We start from the raw sequence: 21,131 nt of genomic DNA on the forward strand, positions 1-21,131 counted from the left end.
CTTCCATATCTGCAGAGTCCCTGCTCCCTGTCATGTAGGGTGTCAGAGACCAGCCTTGAAGCAACAGCATCAAGTCAGACCCTGTCCTGGACCTCAGGGTATGGTGGAGGGAACAGGCAAGAAGACTGGAAGTTTCTGTCTGGATCCGTACGTGCTACACTGAGGGTAGAGGAGGACCCCCTGACCTGGCGGGCTGGCAGGCTGGCAGGAATTAGGCCGAGGGGCTGAGCTGTGACCGGAGCATCCTGGGCAGGGGACAGCCGTGTGCAAAGGCTGGACGGGAAACTGGAGAGCCCGCTGGTCTGCAGCACGCAGAGTCCCTTGAGGGGTGGGCAATCGGGACGAAAGGGCTGAAAGATGAGGCTGGAGGAGGCAGGGGTGAGGTCCCGGCGGGTCTTTTCTGCCATGTGAAGATGTCTGGACCTGCACTCTGGGATGGTGGGGTCTGTGAAAGCCTGTAACTAGGCCACCACATGGCCGTTGTGACCTGACGTCGAGCCCTGGGGACGGAGTGTCTTGGAGTGGGTTTTGTTGGCGTTTTCGGGCTGGACCAACAGCTTGGGCAGCACTGATGTTTAGTGGAGGCTTGTCGTTCCTGTTAGTCCATGAGCAGGAGGCAGAGGGTGAGATGCTTCTTTTTTATTTTTCTAATTAAAAAGTACCATTCAAGCCTGGTATAAAAACTAGTAAGTGTTAAATGATAATAAGTCAGGTGGCCTCCTTCGAAGTTGGAAAGGCTCTCAGATATGCTGAAGAAGGGGCAGTAAAACTGAAATGGCCAGAGGTCACGTAGACAAATCATCCATTTGTACTTGAAAGCCGCCAAAAAGATACAGGAAAGGGTAGTTAAGAAACACACAGGAAAGCCCCGACTGAAACAGTGCTGCTAAAAATCGCCTGTGTCAATGGATTCTTCAAAAACGTTTTCTGCTGATGCTTTTTTTTTTCCCTACGGATGTGCCTCTTACATTTAATGATTAATTTTCCACAAGGTTTACCATAATGTTTCCTCAGAGCTTAGGTTTTTACATTTTAATTCATTCCAGGGCTGTTCTTAACCTAGGACAATGTATTGCTGTTTTCACAATTCAGGGTCATTGGTTTTTTCCTGGCTGACAAGACGTTACTCAGATCCCAACTGTCTTCTTTTTCTCGACTTGTTTTTGTCTGTCTTGGTGGGAGGAGAACCACTGGTGAACTAGGCGGTCTCTGCCGGGGCAAGTGGAGCCTGTGGTCTGGTACATTCCATAATCTGACTTACCTCTATCTTCCTATGATTCGCATTTTGGGCTCCCATCAATCACCCCACTCCCCCAGCCCCTCAGCGGTACCCTTCCCAGTAATGGCCTCTCTTCCCGGGACTCGTCTAAGATCCCATTTATCCTTCAAAGTCTGACACAAGCTTCAGATCCCTGTCTTCGGAGACAGGCAAGCACACTGCAATTTTAAGACAGAAGTTTGTGGTGGGATAAAATGATAGCATTATTATTATATTCGTCCTGTCTCCCCATGCGTATTGTCTCTTTCTCAAGCATAGGGACCATATCTTCAGCTACTTTTATAATCTCAACTAGAGCTCAGAGCGGTAGGATTTAACAAATATAAATTTTAAAAAAATGTATTAAGTTGTGATCTGCCGAGAGCTACAGTGATTTTCATTTAGAGGCTCATAGTAAAATAGGAGTGTGCGGATAGCTAAGTGTAGCTGCGCCTGCAAGGCATCTGGACAGCGATACCTAGGATCTAGGCGGTGACTGGCCCCCAGTTCTGTGAGCACATGGCAGGTGGCTTCCTTTTGCCAAGGGGTGGCTTTGAGACATGGTGTGAACAGCCGGTGGTAACGGAGCGGCTGAAGCCCCCAGACTGCAGGAGACCAATGTCTTCCAGCTCTAAGTTTCCAGCATTTCTTACACTTGTATTTTACACGGGACTAGCCCTGGGTAAACCAATGAAGCAGGAGGAATCCCCCTCTGCTATCTTTTGAGGCCCAGCCCCAGAGAGTGTGTCCCTAGTCAGGAACCCTCGCTCTGCAAACAAAGTCTGGGGGTAATCACTGCAAATTTGGTTTTATGTGCGACTCTTGGGAGTGCTGGCAGTTTAAATGGTCAAAGAAACAATGAGCAAATTGCTGTCTGGTGGGAAGTCTCCTACCTTGTGACAATTAAGTGGTGATTGGGAGGCTTTTTGGGGGCAGTGAGACCTCCGTGGCTTAAGCAAGGCAGCCTCCGTTGTCACTGTTGTCTCCGGATGTGGATTGTTTCTATCCCAAAGCTTCCTGCTTAGCTCTCAAGCCTCATTCCTGTTCCAGTCCTGTTATCATTTGCAGTTTCAAGGTTAAGGGAATTTTGGCCAAAGGTGAGAAGGTACTTGCTGCCTGTAAACTGAAATTTGATGCAGCTAAAACTCAGCTGGGGCTGAGTGATAGAGGGGTGAGTGGGTGGGAACCTTGGACCCACTTCACGTTCTCAACATTTTTTCAGTTGTATTCTTTGACATGCTAGTTGTTCGATAGAAAGATGTAAGAGAAAGCAAGGCTGTGAGACCCAGGGCCCTTTCTCTGTGTTGTTGTCTGCATTTTTATCTGCATCTATGGGAGGTGCAGACCCTTGGTGTCGGGACATCTTTGCGTGGCATTCTTCCTTTCTGGGACTGAGCCTTTCGTTGTGACATGGGTACCAAACAGAGGAGACGTTCATTACACTTGTGTGGGGCAGGGTCCTGAAGGCCCCAGCTTCATAAGTATTGGGAGTTTATTTTCTAGATCATGACGAAGTGGTGGTGAGGGGCGGGGGGTGGGTATAGCTCAGTGGTACAGCGTGTGCTTAGCATGCACGAGGTCCTGGGTTGAATCCCCAGTACCTCCATTAAAAATAAATAAGTAAATGAACGTAGTTACCTCCACCCCCTCAAACAAAAAGTTGAAAAGAGATTGAAAAACGTGTACATCTCTTTAGTTGGAGTACGTGACTTAGCAAGAGCTTCAGGCACCTAACACCAGACATAAGAAGGATGTCTAGCCTGTCCTTTATAACTCAGCAGGGACCAGGTGGATTTTGTTGGTGTGCTCAGTGGCCCTGGACTGAGTTCCTTCCTGCACGCACTTGCTGCGCGTTTGGCTAGACCAGAACCGGCGCAGAGTGGTGTACTATCAGCAGTGACCTGAAGATGGCAGCATTGGGCGACCTATCTCATTTTCCTACGCGCCCACCTGCTAGCTCATCCTGGCTCTGCCCCACCGCCCTGTTTGGATTTCGCATTGTCACTCAGACCTTCTTCTGCTTAATGACTGTTTGTATGTAAATGACTCTGCTTTCCTCTCAGAAAAGAGGTCCGATCTATCATTTCCTGTTTTGGTTTTCAGTGAATGATTACATGTAATTATATTCAAATAAAATATTTATAAATAATTACATATAATTAGTGGTATGTAAAACTTGGAATTCATGAGCTCAGCTTTGATGAAAGGTACCCTTCAATTTGAGAGGTGTTAGTCTTTGGATTATTGTCCGTTTCTGTTTAAAAGACCTTAGTGGCCCAAGACTGCTGTTTTCTTTTACGGGAGTTCTTAAAAGGTTTAGGGTTTTTTTTTGTTTTGTTTTTTGGGTTTTTTTTTTTTTTTTTTTTGGATAATAGGTAAGATATTTATTTGGTAAATCTGTAGGGAGTATATTACAGATTCACATCTGGAGAGTGCTATGAGGAAAACAAATTTTATTTTCTTAAAATTTCAAGGAGCAATTAGTTACCCTTGAATTCTGCAGGGTCTCCAAGGGGTCATTCAGTCCAGCTTTAAGCAGGCTTTGCATTTATTTATTTGTGGCTTGGACAGTGTTTTACTAAAGCAGAGTGCACATGTGCACAATCACTGAGAACTTTACCCTCAGTTAAATGGCAAGGTTTACAGCTTCTACACTATTATCTTTTTTACTTAATTTAACATTATTTTGTTTGATTTTATTTGTAGGCTTTGGATTTAAAACCAGACAGAAGTCACGTGCAGTTGCCCCCTGCCCCCCACTAATGATCACACCCAGGATCTTTTTGCATTTTGAGTTCTCCACTGGCATTAAAAACAGAATGAGAAAAATTATCCCGAGCAAGTCCATAATTCAAATTTTGCCAACACCTGAGGTTCGGGAACATTTTACCATTTCTCTCTAACTGTGAGCCACACCTGGAGCTGCAAATGGAAAGCTGTCTGGAGGCAAAAGGTCTAATTTTCTGGGAAGAGGCGGCTGTAGAAACATCCTCTAGGCTCATTCCTCAGTTGAGGACAGCGGGGAACCAGAGGGAAAGGCAGACAGGCAAAGAGCAGATGGAGCTGTGTAGGGTCAGAGTCTCTGGAAGGATTCCCAGGTGAGGGATGGGGCCAGAGAGCGTTCTAAGCAACGGGAAGGAAGCACCCGGTGGCTCTCTCCTCTGAGGTTGCTCTGATTCTAGAAGCACAAGGACCAAGGATACACTGATGGATTTAGCTTGGAATCTTTAGTTGAGTTGACGCAGACCTTTACATTCCTGCCTCAAACCAGGACAGGATGCCAGATCTACGTGAAGACCGCATGTGTGGTTCCCAGATTTTTTCAGGGGCTCTCTCAGCTGGCTTTGATTTGTATCATAACCAGAGCCATGCATTATGTATTAATTACGCACATCATAGGCTGACCTACATGCTCCTGTAGCTGGCTCCATATCTGCACTATTCTGGAGGCTTTTGAACATGACAGCACGTTTTTTTTTTCACAAACTCTTCTATATTCAACATTAAGGCTGCAAGGATTCCACATCCTGTGCTATATAAATGCAATACAAATGAAAGAAATCAGCCGGAGACACACTAAGAAGATGCCACGAGATTCTAGTTTTCCTGACTTAGACTATAATTTCCCCATTTTTTGGTGGCAAGGGAAATTGTGCATCAGTTAGTCTTTTACCTGGAAACCTTAAAAAGTGACAGATGTTGAGCTCCTAAAACGCTGATCTCTAGATCTCTTAAGTGTCACCATCTAGACTGGTCCCGGGTAAATCACTTCCTCTCCTTAAACCTGCGTTTTCATTTTGGTAAAATAAGAGACTGAGCTTCCAGGCCGCTTGTTGTATGACTGTATGATCACCTCGTTCCATCGTGCCCACAATTGTGCAAAATTTTTTGGAGGACAGGCTTGAGGGCTGTATTTTAACTCTTCTTTCTTTTCTGTAACTGAAGTATATGTGACTTATAATATGATGTTAGTTTCCGGCGTAGCACGTAGTGATTCGATGTTTCTGTGCATTACAAAATGATCACCATGATAAGTCTGGTTATGGTCTGTCTGCATACAGACTTGTTACAATGCTATTGACCGTATTCCCTGTGCTGCACATTACATCCTCTTAAACACACATTCACGTCCCTTATTTTGGTTCTTCTCCTGAGGCCTCTGTGATCCTGATTTCTCCCAACCCCCTGCTACCCCAGCCCAAGTCACAGTCTAAGTCGCTCACTACCCTTGTCTCTTGGCTACCACCACCTTCGAATGGGTCTGTCTGCTCCCACTCTTCATCCCCTACAGTCTGCTCGTTACCCAGCACCAGTGTGATCTTTCGAAAATAAAGTCAGAACCCATCTCCCTCCTGCCCAAAACCTTCCAATGGCTCCCCATTGCCCTAGGAAATACAAGTCTGTCCCTGCCCCTGGGCCTTTGCATTTGCTTTTTCCTTTGCTGGGAACACTCTTTGCTCTAGAACTTGACACAAGTGGCTTTTCTATTTCTTTAACAAAAGACTGATTTTCAAGCAGGTTGCAGCTTAAATATCACTCTGACAGAGAGACCTTCCCCAACCCCTCCATCTAAAACAGCCATTTTGTCTGCTTGATAGCTAACATGTCACACGATTTTCTTATGTGTACAGCAGATTTCACCTGGAATTATCCTATATTGCTGATTTTTGCTGTTGTTATTGTTGTTGGCTGTCCCATCCCAGTAGCATGCTGGGTGGGACGGGAACTTCATTGCCTTGTTCTCTGTTAGGGCAGGGTCAGGTGTATAGTAGGTTTGTAGGAGTGTTTGTAGAAAAAGTGAATGAATGAATGAATGTCGTAGGCCAGAAAACTAAGCCCAGAGAGGTTGTGGTCACATAGTTAATTGGAAGCAGGGATGAGACTGGAACTCAGCCTCAGTGTGTTTCTATCCTCCAAGTCCTGTAGCCACACAACAAACCTAACTTAGAAGTAATTCATTTGCTATTTATCTATTCACCAAATATTTATTGAGTTCTTACGATGTTTCTGACACTATCCTTTATCAGTTGTTCTCAGCCAGGAGTGATGTCGCCCCTCTGGGGACATTTTTCAATGTCTGGAGACATTATTGGCGGTTAAAACTGGGGTGGGGGTTGCTCCTGGCATCTAGTGGACCGAGGCCAGGGATACTGCTAAACATCCTGTAATGTACAGGACACCCCCACCCCAGCCAGGAGTTATCCAGCCTAACGTGTCGGTACTGCTGAGACTGGGAAACTGTTCCAGATGGACAGACAGGGATACTGCCCTCATGGAGATGACAGTCTAGTCGGGGGGGACAGATGACAAATAGCACATGCCACACATAAAGTAGAGACTATGTCAAAACAGTGGTGTGATGGGAAAGACAGACAAGTCAGAACAGAGTAAAGAGGAGTGCTGGCGGGGGCTCTGGATGGTGACGACAGTGGGAAGGGCTGTAATTTTAGCCTCTTTGGGACATGAATTGGGAAAGGAAATTTGGCCTCTGGAGGTTCAGCTCCGTGACCTGAAATGGCCAGTCCTTTGGGTCCAGACCACTGTAGATCACTGACCACTTAACTTCAGAGAGCATCCTCACATTTAAAAAAGCATAAAACCCTCCAGAACCAGGCAACATCTGAGCCTCCAAATAAAAATAGAGCAAACTGCCACAGGCTAGAAATAATTCTTCTTTTCTGTCCCCTTTCAGGGGTGTTTAAATTCTCTTCTTTCTCAACACCTTCATTGCTACATCATCAGTAATGCAGGACAGTGTTAATTTGATGTAATTTTTTTTTCAAATTGAACCCATGCCCTTGTGCATGCTAGGCATGTGCCCTACTACTGAACTGTACCCTCCTCCAATTTGGTGTCATTTTTATTGCTTATTGTCAGTTTCTCATTTTCCTCTCAGAGCACAGATAGTATGCTTTCAGCCCCTCTCAAAAGCATGGTGAGTTTTTTGGTTGTACAGAGATTTCTCTCTGTCTAGGCTGATTTCCTAGGAACCCAATAGAAGCAATTGTAGATTTTAATATCTTGGGGAAGCTGGTAAAACTCAGGCAAATGAAATGGTCTTACTATATGTATTTATATCTGCATGTAATTATATATATATGTAGGTGCATACAGAGATATACATTCAAAATTTTGCTAAGGAAATGGTAATTTGGTAGGCATATACTTGCTTTCTTGATCTCTCTTTCTTTCTTCAGCACACATTGGCACATAGTAGGAACTCAACAAATGTTTGTTGAGTGAATAAACAAACGGCAAAAAATCCGTTTGGTATTACTGAATTCCAAGCCATTTTCCCACATTTACATGGACTTATTTATGTTACTGAACCACGGCTTAGTAAATATAGTAGCATATTCTTATGGTGTTATCACTGTGACATATTCATTTGTTTCTAAATCTGTGCTTTTTAAAAATTTTGAAAATCATTGCAGGGGATAAGATTTGATGCATAGGGTTTCAGAATCCAGGAAGCATCAGACTCTTAGTAGTTAATACTTTTCCCATATACCTGTAACCTAGGGAGGGATTATTAAGCAAAAGAATAATGACAGTAAATGTTCTTGATTCAAATGTATTTAAACTGACAGTGCTGAAGAAATTATGCACGGTGCACCATTTTATTTCAAGTGTCACTTTATCCTACAGAAGAACTTGTTGCCCAGTTCACTGGATGTGTGTCCTTTTTTTTTTTCTTTTGTTCTCAGTGCTATTTCTTCACGATTGAGTTTGGCCTTTGCAAGCAAGAAGGGCAGCTGCGGGCATACGGAGCCGGCCTGCTCTCCTCCATTGGAGAATTGAAGGTATGATGCTGTGAACGAAAATATCCTTCCCGGGCAGACTGGTTCAAGGTCATGGAAAGTATTGATTTGTCTGTCAGAGCCTTTCTACTCGCAGAGGCCCCATAAATATTTAGTGCAGAGGATCTGGCACCTCCTGTGTGAGTGCTGACCTGACTTTTTGCACTTCCGAAAATGGGTCCTGCCTTTGCTGGGTGTGGGGTGTGACTCAGACGGATGAGCAGCCGTGTGCACAGATCAGCAGGGATGACGAATGTATGCTCCAGTGCTGGGGGACAAATGACTGGCCTACATGTAGCACCGAGGAGCGGGCACTGAGCTCGCCCTGAGCTACTGATGGAAATTCCCTCGTGAGGGTGGCTTGGCTACTCTCTTTTCTGTCACCCTCATGGCACCCTTGGGTTCCCCAGCGTCTCCTTCCCAAAGGGGAATTTGAGGTTATTTTAGCTTCTTCAAAAATTAATGTAAATTAAAACATTTATGGGCATATGCAATTAAAAAAAAACCCACCTAAAGAAACATGTGGTCAGACACGTATCTAATACATGTAGCGATGCCTAAGCGATGATAATTTTTTTTGCCTTAAAATACAGTAAAATGATCATTTTTTTCAGAAATATTGGTATCAGGGGCATTCTGATCATTTAAATATTCTGGTTACTTAAGAATGACTATCTATACCATTGGGGGATGGCAAATTCTGATGAATTTAGAATGCATTGTGATGTATGATCTGGAAATGGTCCTGAAAATAATTTAACCTTTCTTTGACTATTCAGACTAAGATCGAGATTATAGACTATCCTAGGTTTTTATTTTGAGGATTGATTATCCTTACGTAAGATAACTGGATATATATGATTATTGGATGTTTGGATGTTTGTACTTTTGAAGGGTGCGGTTGAACTGTAGTTGCATTGAGTCCACTCACTTTATGGCATCATTCCTTCATTCATTCATTCTGCAGACGTTTGGCTGAGCACCTACTACGTGCATGTACTGTGCCAGGCAGTGAGGGTACAAAGACAAATAATAATGGTGAAGAACAAGAATACAAAGAAGATAACAGGGAGGGAGGGTGTAGCTCAGTGGTAGAGCACATGTTTAGCATGCGTGAGGTCCTGGGTTCAATCCCCAGTACCTCCATTATATAAATAAATAAACAAACAAACAAACCTAATTATCCCGCCTCCCCCCAAAATAGAACAGTTGCTAAATAAACATTAAACAAGAAAAAAAAGAAGATAACTTCCTCAAGGGATACTTAAATAGACCTTAGTGTTTTCAGTGCTTTAAACATAGTCACCCACTTAATTCTCGTAACAACCCAACGGGATAAGTAACATCATTCTCACAGATGAGAAAACTGAGGCATAAAGACATTAAGGATCTTGTTCCAGGTCACACAGCTGATGAGTGTCGGAGGTGGTCCCAAGTCCAGGCTCCAGGATCTGAGCCTGGACCATTAGAGTATTGCCTGGGGTCCCTGTTTTCAAGGTGCTTACACTCTAGTGCAGGAGGTAAACCAGCAAGATGATACATAATCACAGTGTGAGTTGTGCCTGGGACGTTTTGGACCACACCTGGGAAGGCTTCCTGACGAGGGTCCTGCCGTGCACGCTGATTTTGGGGGAGTGGGAAGGATGGATAAGGGGAGGGTGAGGTGTGGAATCAGTCCGCAGACAGCAGTGTGCGCCCGCCACTCAAAGCCTGGCCTATTATGGGAGCTGTCCGAGGTCCTGCCTGCCTTGGAATAGATGATAATGTTTGATATAACAAAAACCCAATGTAATGTGGTACAGTTTTTTTTCTTCCCCCAGTAAGTTCTACACAACAAAAAAGTTCATTTGGGATTCATCTCAGTGCCCTGGCCAAAGCCCACAGCAATAGCATGATGTAAGACTCATGCCTTCTGGAGAGTGTTTCTTGATTTCCCTGAAAAAAGAATTAGGCAGAAAATTCTCCTGAGCTACATCTATTTACATTCTCCTCAGAGGGCTTATAAACTACACCAGAAACAAAAGAAGCAAAATCTCTCTCATGGTCCCAACTTCCGACAGGGTCCTCTGGTCTGGCTAATGAGGCATGTGTAGGCAGCAGTGGGGTGAATCTGTTGTTTTTGTTCCTGTTGGTGCGGACCGAGTCATCTGGAAATGGAAATCAGCCAGAAACGTGGACACTGAAGGGCATTGTCTGCCGTGAGTCTTCTCGTTCTGGTCCATCAACTCTGGTCATTAGCATTCTTCCATTCCCAAATTTCAACACTCCAGCATCCCCACGATTGCTCCTTTGGACCATTTTTACAACTCAGAAATTATTTCTATAAGAAATGTCTTCTGATTGTTCACAGAGAATACAGAACATGAGACCTTTCCTTAGCAGCCCTCCCCTCAGCCCATCCCTGCCCCACTCGGTGTGAGCGTCCAGAACCCTCTCACTGTGCTCATGAAGACGTCTGTCCGACATTTATTTGAATGAACAAAGGCTAGTCCTGGGCCCAGGTGGGATGACATTATTAACAGCATTATAATAATTCCTGTGCAGACGCACTTACAGTTTTGAACGCAGTCACCTTTTGCGGTAAAACATTTCTGCTGTTCCAGCTGCAGCCCATACGCTAGGTCCCTGGTAAGTTGTTGGAGGTTTTGATGTAGTCTTTATAACTTTTACATAACTATCCACAATTCCTCCACTTTCCTTGAATGGAACACGTTTTAAAATGTGTGCTTTAAGAGGCTAAATTTTCCAGGATGTAAATGTCACACTTCACAGCTGGCCAGGTACTTCCGAGTGGTGTATCTGTAGTTCGGAGGATAACTTTCATTTTTCCCTCTAGTTTTTTGGGACAGTAATGGCTTATTTTTGGACAATGCTTTTTTTTTTTTTAATCTTTGAAGACAGAAATGAAATAAATATAGAAATGATTGTAAAAGCTAATGTAAATCTGATGACTATAAAAACTTTTCTTAATCTCAGCAATGATTGCTCTCTCATTCGAATTATTTGTTCTGTGATGTACTTTCAGGAATCCCCAAAGTGTATTTGGGAAGGGCCTTTTCATATCTTCATCACTGTGGGAAGCGGTTAATAATGAGTTAGATCACCTGGAAAACTGCCTTTTAGAAAAGGTTGAAAATAGGATAATTGCTTGCTGTTCACCCATGCTCTGGCATGTGTTTCCTTTTGCATCTTTTCTATCTCAGAGTTGCCCTAAATATATAAGTTTCTCATTTAAAAAATTAGTATTCACTCATTCACTTATTTTATTCAGCGAACTCAAAATTGAGTCTCAGATTTCAAGGAACTTGAAGTCTCTGGAAGAGAAGAGCTAAGAAAGTGATGATTATAGGTCTTGTTGAATCTCATTCTCTCTGAGAAGCAACAGTGAAGTTGGTTCACATTAGGTGGTAAGGAACTGATTGCCAATTGATGAATGGGCTGAGTCTTATCTCAAAAAGTTAATCCATCTCAAAAGCAAAAGGCAATTTCCCCTTCTTTTTCATGGGTAAGAGTGAAGTCTAGTTCTTTGTTTCCTTAAGGGCAGAGATTAGATTTTTTTCTGTAAATGGCTTTAGCACCTACCCCACAGGAGTCAACGGAATATTGCATACGAACACATCAGTTCTGCTTTTCAGTTTTGACGAAGCTGATGGTTTTAAACATTTTAACTGCTATTATTATTTTGGTTTTAGTTTTAGGATACCCTTGCACAGTGAACTTATTGCATTGCTTTTATATAGCTGTTCATCAGCATTCATAGGACAGCTTTATATTTATTGCAGTTGTTCATATTGACTACCACTTGCCGCAACTCTGCGAGGAGGTCAGAATCACTGCCGGGTGGCAGAGAAGAGGCCCGAGGCGTCCGTGGGTTCCCTGAGGTCGTCCAGTAGGTCAGCGGGGTGGCCGGAGCTGGGACTCAGAGAGCATCTGAACTCTCATGCCTTTACCATGTATACGGGTGGCTCGCCCCTCCCTTCCTCTGTCCTTTGCTTTCCTGAAGCAGCGCTGTTAGTCACGACCAAGCAAGTACAGGACTCCAGGAACTGGAGAGGGTCTTTGGTTTCTATGGAGGGGTTACTTGAAGAGGGAGTTTGTTCCCTCCCCTCTGCGGCTGATTCAAACTGCTGAAGCTTTCAACATCACTGATAAAATAAAATGCAGTGCCATCCTCAGCCGGTTTGGCAAGAGGGACGTCGCTACCCCGCTGTGTTTGGTTAGCAGGGAGAGCATTTGAGGGAGGTTCAAAAATGTTACATACCTACGTACATATACAAATCTGTATGTTTGTTGTTCGAAAGTGGGAAGAGATGATTGTAGTGTGAGTGGTGAGGTGTTTGCCAATTTTTACTCAGAGTCTAGGGTCCAGACTACCTAGACTTCACACTTAAGCTTTTTTCCCAACTGTAACCAGTCCTAATATAGAGGGTGAGGATCACAAGTTTATATCTAGAAGAGTTGAGATCATAACTCTGTGTTATTGCAAAGGCAGGTGGCTGGGAGGAAGGAAGATTTTAAACTGATGAGCTCAGGGTGGGTGCTGTTGCGGTCCAGGACCCAGCAGCCCCAGAGCTAGGACCACGTTCCTTTCTCTGTGGGCTCCGAGGAGCTGCACTGATGTCGGAAGGTACAGGTGCCTCTGTACCCCAAGCGTCATCTGGAGGCTGAAGTGGCAATGACAGCGAGATTTATGGAGCACTTCCCACCGGCCAGGCACTTTGAATGAGTTAACCCCGTTTAATTCTTCCCACCTTCCTAAGTTATAGATACTGTACGTATCCCCATTTTCCAGATGCACACTGGAATAGGCTTACAGAGATGAAATAACTTGCCCCCAGTCATGTAGGAACTAATTGGGTTCTGGCAAATTGCTGATGTTGAAAAGACTTTTTTTTTATATAAAAGGCTGGACTGGTAAGTAAGTTGTAATTTGTGCACTAAAGCTTATTAATTGGTAACGGCTGTCTCGGTTGGAAAGAGTGGGAAGGGCTGCTCTGGTCAGTTGGTGCTGGCTGGGCTGGAGGTGGGGGATGGTGGTGAGAGGGCTGTGTATTTGCAGGCCCTGTGATAGCTGTATGGCAAGAGGAGCTTTAGAATTCTTGTGGATAAGATCTTTTCAGTTGATCAAAGAGGAAACTGCATCCTAATGTGGGGAATTTTCACTCTTTTGGTCAGCTACCTTAAGAATCCAGGTCTCCCGGCTCCAGGTCCCATGTTCTTGTCTTTCACACTATGGGTAAATCCAAAACAGCCCTCTTAGAGGGCATTTAGATTGGAGGAGGTGATTCTCAAATGTTCCTGCACTTTTAAAATGGCTTGAGAGTAAAAGACTGTCAGCCAGATTCTCTGAGCATTAAGAAGCCTCTCTCTGCGGGAAATTGGATGAATTCTTGCAGACTTCAGGATATCAGGCCGTTCACACTTTGGGAAGGATTCCACAGAGTTCCCTGGAGGCATCAGGCAGTTTGACTCTATGTTTACAGAGAATCAACTCTGGACGTAGAAGAGAGGGCATCGCAGCTGCTTCCTGAAACCAAAGTGGCTTAGAGAGATGTGGATCGGACTTGAGAAGCAAACTGGGCAGCTCTACTGCGCAGTGGGCTTTGGAATCAATGGAGACACGAATGTTATTTTATAGCCCTTGTGCCACGCCTTAGTGTTCAGAAACAGGGGACCTTAGGGGCTGCCTGGATGCTCCTGGTAGTCATCACACAGGAGAGCTCCCCCGCAGTAAATGAGAGCACTTACAGGTATGATCGCTACCTCATTTGTTGGCCTCACTCAGTGGCTGCTCCCCCGACTCTGGGCTCTTTGCATTCTCCGGGCGAATCTTTGGGTACCATTATCATCCTCATATTTGTAACAACCAAGGAACAGAACTGGTCCCATACTCCATGGATGGAGGGGACCCCAGCAGGTAACCAGCATGTTGGACACATCAGGATCCTGAAGATAGACTGCACTGTTGAAAGCTTAGAAAATCAGCTTCCAGTTTTCCCTTTGATTATTACATTAGGCAAGTGTGAGATTACACTGCCTAATGGTCTTTGCCTCAAATTATATGCTGTGAATCCACTGACTTTTCTTGAAGTCTGGGGCAGAGCACCTTGCCCTCTGGGAGTTTCCTTGGTCTGCTGTCTCCCCCTTTACCTGTTAAAATGACAAAATGAGCTCATCCTAGTATTTAGTACATTTTTCTAAAACAATACTGATTTCAGCCTCCGTTACTGGGTGCACACCTTCCAGAGACATCCTCTACCCATGGTGACTGCTGAGGCTGCTAATGTCTTATCACAGCGTTGCAGACCAAAGTGGATATGTTTCATCCTCTTCTGTGCTTGTCCTTGACCCAGTGAAGTCTTTGGTGCAGCAGGGAAGCCCTGAGGGACCCATGGCTTAAATATGCATATAGCCCGTTCCACTACCCCTCTGCCCAGGGCCCTGAATGCGGGGATGAGAGCGTGCAAACCTCAAGGACGCTGAGTCAGCCACTGTCCTCCTTTTCACGGGTCCTGATGGATAAAGGGGCAGTTAGAGCCCCGTACTAAATAAAACGCACCAAGAGCACATGGCTGCAAAGAAAGCCACTTGTAATTCTAAAAAGCGTGGCGAGCCAATAGGAGCCTGATTCTTTGCGGGGGAGGCGACGGCTCTCATCAAAATGCATTTTGTTTCTTGAAACTGTGAAGTTGTTTTAAGAATGTGGACAGAATTATTAGTCACATGGAACCCCAAGTCCCCTGCACTGCATTGAATCTAGCACAAATGCATCTGCTGGTGTTGTGATATTCTGCTTATAATGAAGTTGTTCTGTGGGCCAAAAAAAAAAGTTCACTCTGAGAAGCCCTCTGCATTCCCTTACTCACACGTGCTTTGATCTGGACAACGGAACTTTGCAGGAAATCAACTCACCCACGGGACAGGACCCTGTGCTCTCCTCTCTCGCCCGTCAGTCCTTGGGTTCACAGCTGTATTTTCAGACTTAGGAAACCACCACCTCCTTCGTGGAGACTGCAGATCATTCCACGCATTCTGAAACTGTTGGGGGAATGCACAAAGAATACTGAATAGGAAAGGTTTTTCAGTGTTTCTCCAGGAAACCTTAGCAGTCAGAGATGTGAAGAGTGCTTTGGGTGGAATCCAGAGGCTGGAAGAGAGTGTCTTCCGAAGTCACCTGGCCCAAACCTCTCATTTACACTTGAGGAAACAGAGGCCCAAGGAGGTGAAATCATTTGCCAAGGTTATCCAGTTATCAGAACACCTGGACCGGACCCCGAGTTTTCTAACTCAGTTGAAGGCCGTTTCTGCTACCCCTTCCTCTCTCTGCCTCGCTCTCCCAACGGATTTACTCTTTAAATGAAGAAAGAGAGACTCTAGTTCACAGCTGCCTGAGTCTGAGTCACTTTGGACGCCTTTAACCTGCAGAGTTTGGGGATTCATCCAGATTTACCAAATAAAATTGAGGTCTGACTGTCTGCATGTTTCACAAACTCCTCAGTGATTCTTAGGCATATTCTGTGTGCACACCACCATCCAGGGGCTATAAATAGGCAGGTGGCACGTGGCAGGAACGAGCGCTAATTTTTAGCATCACTGAGTTTATCTGGAGGGAACAGTCATCCACGGTTCCTTGCTGTTTGCAGTGCCAGTCATGGAGTGATCTGAACAGGGCTAATGATAGTTCAAAGAGTAATTACATTAGTTTTCCTGTTTCCCTAATACCTGCTCCGGGCATAACTATAACTATTAATATTAGCTCTTTTTTTCCCACCTGGCAATATTTATCTGCTGTATATTGCTCTACTGTGCTTGGTGAAAGGTAAATGAACGCTTTGCAGGTACCCTCTTATGCAGGCCCACTCCAGCCTCTGTTGATACACAGTACCTGGCCTCAAAATGTCTCGTAGTGAGTTCACAAATAGTTCGGTCAGAGTCCCAATTACCTCTCCACGCAGGTAATTATTACTTCTGCCGTTTGAGGGAAATTTCAGTCCGTTGCTCATATTTAGGACCCTATTTATGCTTTCCTGCTTCTATTCGTAGCGGAGATTTAAAATTCCATTTCTGTGGGGATACAGCTGTGAAGTGTCCTTCAGCATGAATTTGGCTGATAATAAATAACATAATACTGTAATCTCATTTTTTCCTCCTCTGCAGCTAACAGACTTAAAAACAAACAAACAAACAAACAAACAAACAAAACCCCTTAACAGTCAATTTACCCTGCATACGGGAGAGTTCCTTATTTCATGGTAGATTAGTAACCGAGCAGTTCCATCAAACGACGGAGCTGTGTTGTAGCCGTGTGACATCGTGACACACTGGAAGCCTCATTGTGGGGTTTAACGGGTTTTGCGGTGTGTTTTGCAGCATGCGCTTTCTGACCAGGCGTGTGTGAAAGCCTTTGACCCAAAGACCACTTGCTTACAGGAATGCCTTATCACCACCTTCCAGGAAGCCTACTTTGTTTCAGAAAGTTTTGAAGAAGCCAAAGAAAAGATGAGGTAACTGTATTTTCCTTCCATCCAGAGAAAATAACTTTAAACATTTTTTTTTTTTTCTGGCTCTGTTCCTTCCTTCTCTCCAGCTCTTGAACCAAAATGGCTTGATTGCATATCTTTCTGGTAATTTTGCAGGGACTTTGCAAAGTCAATTACCCGTCCCTTCTCAGTCTACTTCAATCCCTACACCCAGAGCATTGAAATTCTGAAAGACACCAGGAGTATTGAAAACGTGGTGCAGGACCTCCGCAGCGATTTGAACACAGTGTGTGATGCCTTGAACAAAATGAACCAGTATCTGGGGATCTGATGCCTGGGACCAGTGTCGTTGCCAGTGTGATCTTCTGGGGGCTTAGCAGCATTTCAGTCAATGTCATTTAATGCCAATAGCTTTCTGTGTCATGGCTGGGGTAGTAAGCGTGCAATTCTGTATATTTCTACCTACTTGTAACTTACTGTGTCAGTGTGTGAAAAGACACCATAAAAAACTTGATGACAGATAACTACTCATTGTATGAAAGATCGTAATACATTTAAATGTCTTAAGTAGATTTGACATTCTTGCTCAGTGTCCTCAACCAAACCGCAGCTATTTAAAATTGGTAACAAATAGCCCTCTTATGATTCTAGCGTGTGACCTTTTCTTTTTCAGAGCTGAGCCTTTCTTCTGTGTTCATTAGATAAAATGAAAATAGCAGTGAAACTGTTTCTATTTTCGCTCGTATCAGTGTTCTCACAGCATTATTTGAGATAAACCCAGAATTGTATGAAACTTCCCATCACATTAACAAAAGATTCAGTATTCTGTTTCAAAAATTGGAAGTAGTGAACACTTTAGGGGGAATGGCTTTTAGGTTGATTATTTATACAATGTGAAAAAAAAAAAAGCTTTTAGAAGTAGAATATGTAAGTTGTACTGGCTTTATAGAAACTGAGTTGTGGCATGCTTCCCAAAGTATTTTGGAAGAAAACACTTACAGAAAGGACATTAAGAACGACTGAACAGTGGGGAATAAATCTTGGGACTATGAATTTTATGCTGGAATAAAGTGAATTATCATGCTGAGGTGTTTAACCCATTTCTCCTGGAGAACAATAATATCATAGAGCTTTCAGTGATTTCAGTGATACAGAAATTGAGGCTCAGAGAGGTTAAGTAATTTGTCCAAAGTAGCACAGTTTGTCGTGCGCCAACATTGACAGCCCATTGCATCTCATTTTTGGATTGCTAAGACGTTCAGTGTGGTGTATGCATGCATTTATGTGTAGTCAGAGAAGGGAAACTAATGCTTTTCAAACCTAACCACAAAACTATCACTAAATAGGACTTGATGTTTCCTCTCACAGCCCCAGACCAAGCTGGCTCTCTGGGAGTCTTGTCTACTTGCCCAAAGTTTGAGCAAGTTTAGGCAAACAGTAGTGATACACCACGAATTTCTGGTCATCTCTGCCCTAAGAGGCAGAGTGATTTAATCAGGTGATTAAGTGAACAAATAAAAAATTGCAGAATGAGTGAATGAATTTTAGCATCTTCTGATTCCCTCAACAAATGCAACCACTGTTCTTCTAACTCTGCTTTGGCAGCACAGAATACTGGGGTGGAGGAAGGAGTGGGCAAGAAAAAGCAGAGAAGGATAAGATGACGAAATGACTTTTAAGTGAGCAATTCTAAAATATTTCCTTGAGCAATTTCCAAGGGTGTTCTTTAAATAAGAAATTACATATCATTTCGAACTAATTCATACTCTTGTATGGCCAGTTTGACTTGTACTCTTGTACGAGTCAAAAATTTTAGACTAAATATATTCAGGAAGAACATGAGACGGAGTTAAAATATTCATCAGAGAGAGGTAAAATTACAACGAATAATCAGAGGTTTGAATGTTAGTCATCTTAACTACTGAGGATCTTTCATTTCTGAAGGATTCTCAGGATGAGTTTTTGAGAAGGGATTTGGTGGACAGAATGAGAGTCATGTACTTTAAATGCTATTTTAGGTGAAAGATTTAGTGCCTTGGAAAATTATTGGTGGTTGAGAAATGATGAGCGAGCTGAACCCGATAAAAGGATCTAGAATGATCAATTAGTTGTAAATGTCAATTGTTTTATAAATCTATATATCCATCGTTTCTTATATCTGGCTTTGCTCGATGTAGATGACCCCAAGTAATTGGTTACTTACAAATACTAACTAATCTAGAATAATAACCCAGAACAACGAATCCAGAAATTTCCAATAAATAACAAGAGACTAAGAACAATAATTTAGAAATTGCCAGACCTAGTTGCTGAATTTTCTCAAAGGAGAAAATTGGCTAAGAACCTCTTAACATCTGCTTTCTGTGTTGTTCCCATGATTTGGTGTTGCTTTAGACATGACTAAAAAAACCTGTAAGTAGCCATCAAACTTTTCCCTTCTAGCCTTGATAGAAGGGGAGCGTCTTAGCTAAATGTACTGAAGGAAAAACTATATTTAATTGTAGACAGATTCCCTCAACAAAATTAATGTTTGAGCGATCTTCGGATTGGTTACAGCGGCATCTTCACTTTTCTTACATGTGCAAAAATCTATGTTGTTTCAAAAATAGAAGAGTTGCAAAGTGAATAGGCTTTTCTGCAGAGCTTATTTAGAGATCATACAAGGAGGAGGAATTACTTGATTCTTTTTAGATTTATTCTCCATTTGGAATAGCAGTAAGCATGGTTTTCACCATGTGAAACAATGGAATCATGGTTTTCGTTTGTTGTGAATGTTTAACATGCAAATGCCATTACGACGAATAGTGGGGAAAGTCCTGTAAAATTTAATAGCCAGCATAGGAAGAAGTGTTGGCAGATGGAAACGGAAGTAGCGCAACAAAATAGTCACAGCCAGCTTCTCGTCATATCCGATACCTGCTCAGTGTAACCATTTGTCTCAATTATGCCTCCTGACTTAAAGCTAAATTAAATAGATCCAAGGGCAATTATAAATTTAAAGACACTTGCTCACTGTCATCATGCTGTGAATCACTACTTTATTTTGGCTTTGCTGCTGTCTTCTGTAATCAGCTAATCAGAAATCAACCCCAGGTTCCTAGCAAGACCAGGTTTCTTACGGATCATACTTTGCAAAAAAAAAAAACAGCCACATTAGTCCAGTTTTTTTTTTTTTTCTTGAAGCATTTTTTTGTCTGTTTTGAGTTAGGGTCAGGCGTCCAGTGTATTCAGTTTATTTGGCATAATAAATTGTTTATAAATTGCATCTTTTAAGAGTAGGGAACTCTGTCCCAAGGTGATTAAACGATTTTTTTTTTTTTTTTACATTAGTGGTAAGGGTTGTGAAACTTGGGTGTCTGGCTTAGTCTCATTTATTTACTGTGTAATTTAGAAATGATGCTTTATGGGGATGATGTATCTGTCTTGCTTGCACATGGTAAATGGGCCTGAGCCTAATGAATGTAATGTATTGCAACATTTACCCACACGAAAAGTTCTAAAATGAAAAACAGTGTGCTTTAACGTGGAAGCAAATGGAAATACAAAGTTTCATTTTCAAATGGAGTCATGGCTCACATCATCTCATTTTCTTCATTTGAGGAAGAAAACATTAACACAAGATGTAGTTGTCCTCCAATTCATTTGATCTAATTTTCAACTTCTAGAAAATCAAGCTGCTGATGCTCACTCTCATGAACCTTGTCGTACTTATAATGAAAAAGAAAGCAGCCCATGGTTTTCTTGTGTATCTGAGGTTTGTTTGTTTGTTTGCTTTTTCCTCCCTTCAATTTCCAAAGACATTCTCTTATTTGGGGAGATGATTCTTATGCAGATTGCCATGTTCTGGGAAGAGGCAAAGGAATTAATAGTGACATACTGCTTCTTCTAGTATTTGCATGTTTTCAAAATAAACCAGTTCTGAAATATGGAATGGTGATTCTTTATGATATGACTTGAGGTCTCAAAACATTCATTCAATGGCTTAAATCATATCTGGGGCTGTATCAGGCACGGTTCTAGGCACTGAGGACATAGTGGTGAATAAGGCAGAGGAGGTTGATGCCCACTTCGAACTTACATTCTAGTAGAGATGCTATCAAGTCCAAACTCATTCTGCTCACTTCACGACAGGCCAATAAATCGGGAAATGAGGTTTTGGGGCAAGAAATAATGACTTTATTCGGAAAGCCAGCAGACCAAGAAGATGGCAGACTAACGTCCTGGAGAACCGTCTTCCCCAAGTCAGAATTCAGGCTCCTTTTATACTAAAATGGGGGTGTGGGTAGTGGTTGGTTGATTGCAGACTTCTTAGTGTCTGAATCCTTTGTTCTTGCAGCTGTCCACGTAGGTCAGGTCATGGTGTCCCTGTAAACCTTCAACAAGACAAATGTTATTTTCTATTCTGCAACTTTTTGTTTTTATATGAATAGGAAAGAGTTAGTACCCTTGAAGGTCAGAGCCTTGAGAATAGGCTGTCCTGTCTGTTTCAGGCTGTAGGCAACATTCTTTTACAAAAGATGCAGAACCGGCAGGACTAAGCCCAGGAAACAGAGCACAGGGTTAGAGCCAAAGGAACAGGTCTAATGTGGAGTC

The 21,131-nt window shown here is 43.1% G+C and overlaps 1 protein-coding gene across 1 annotated transcript in view; it reads left to right on the forward strand.

The window, feature by feature from the left end:
- TPH2 (tryptophan hydroxylase 2) overlaps nucleotides 1-17,903 on the forward strand; it is an 83,334-nt gene extending 65,431 nt beyond the window's left edge. Inside the window, exons 9-11 of the mRNA XM_010988215.3 lie at nucleotides 7,966-8,061; nucleotides 16,429-16,562; nucleotides 16,695-17,903. Of these exons, the coding sequence (XP_010986517.2) occupies nucleotides 7,966-8,061; nucleotides 16,429-16,562; nucleotides 16,695-16,869 (405 nt within the window). The 3' untranslated portion in view covers nucleotides 16,870-17,903. The remainder of the gene's footprint in view (nucleotides 1-7,965; nucleotides 8,062-16,428; nucleotides 16,563-16,694) is intronic.
- Nucleotides 17,904-21,131: the final 3,228 nt, after the last annotated feature.

Source organism: Camelus dromedarius, chromosome 11 (assembly GCF_036321535.1).
Source record: "Camelus dromedarius isolate mCamDro1 chromosome 11, mCamDro1.pat, whole genome shotgun sequence".
Lineage (NCBI taxonomy): Eukaryota > Metazoa > Chordata > Mammalia > Artiodactyla > Camelidae > Camelus > Camelus dromedarius.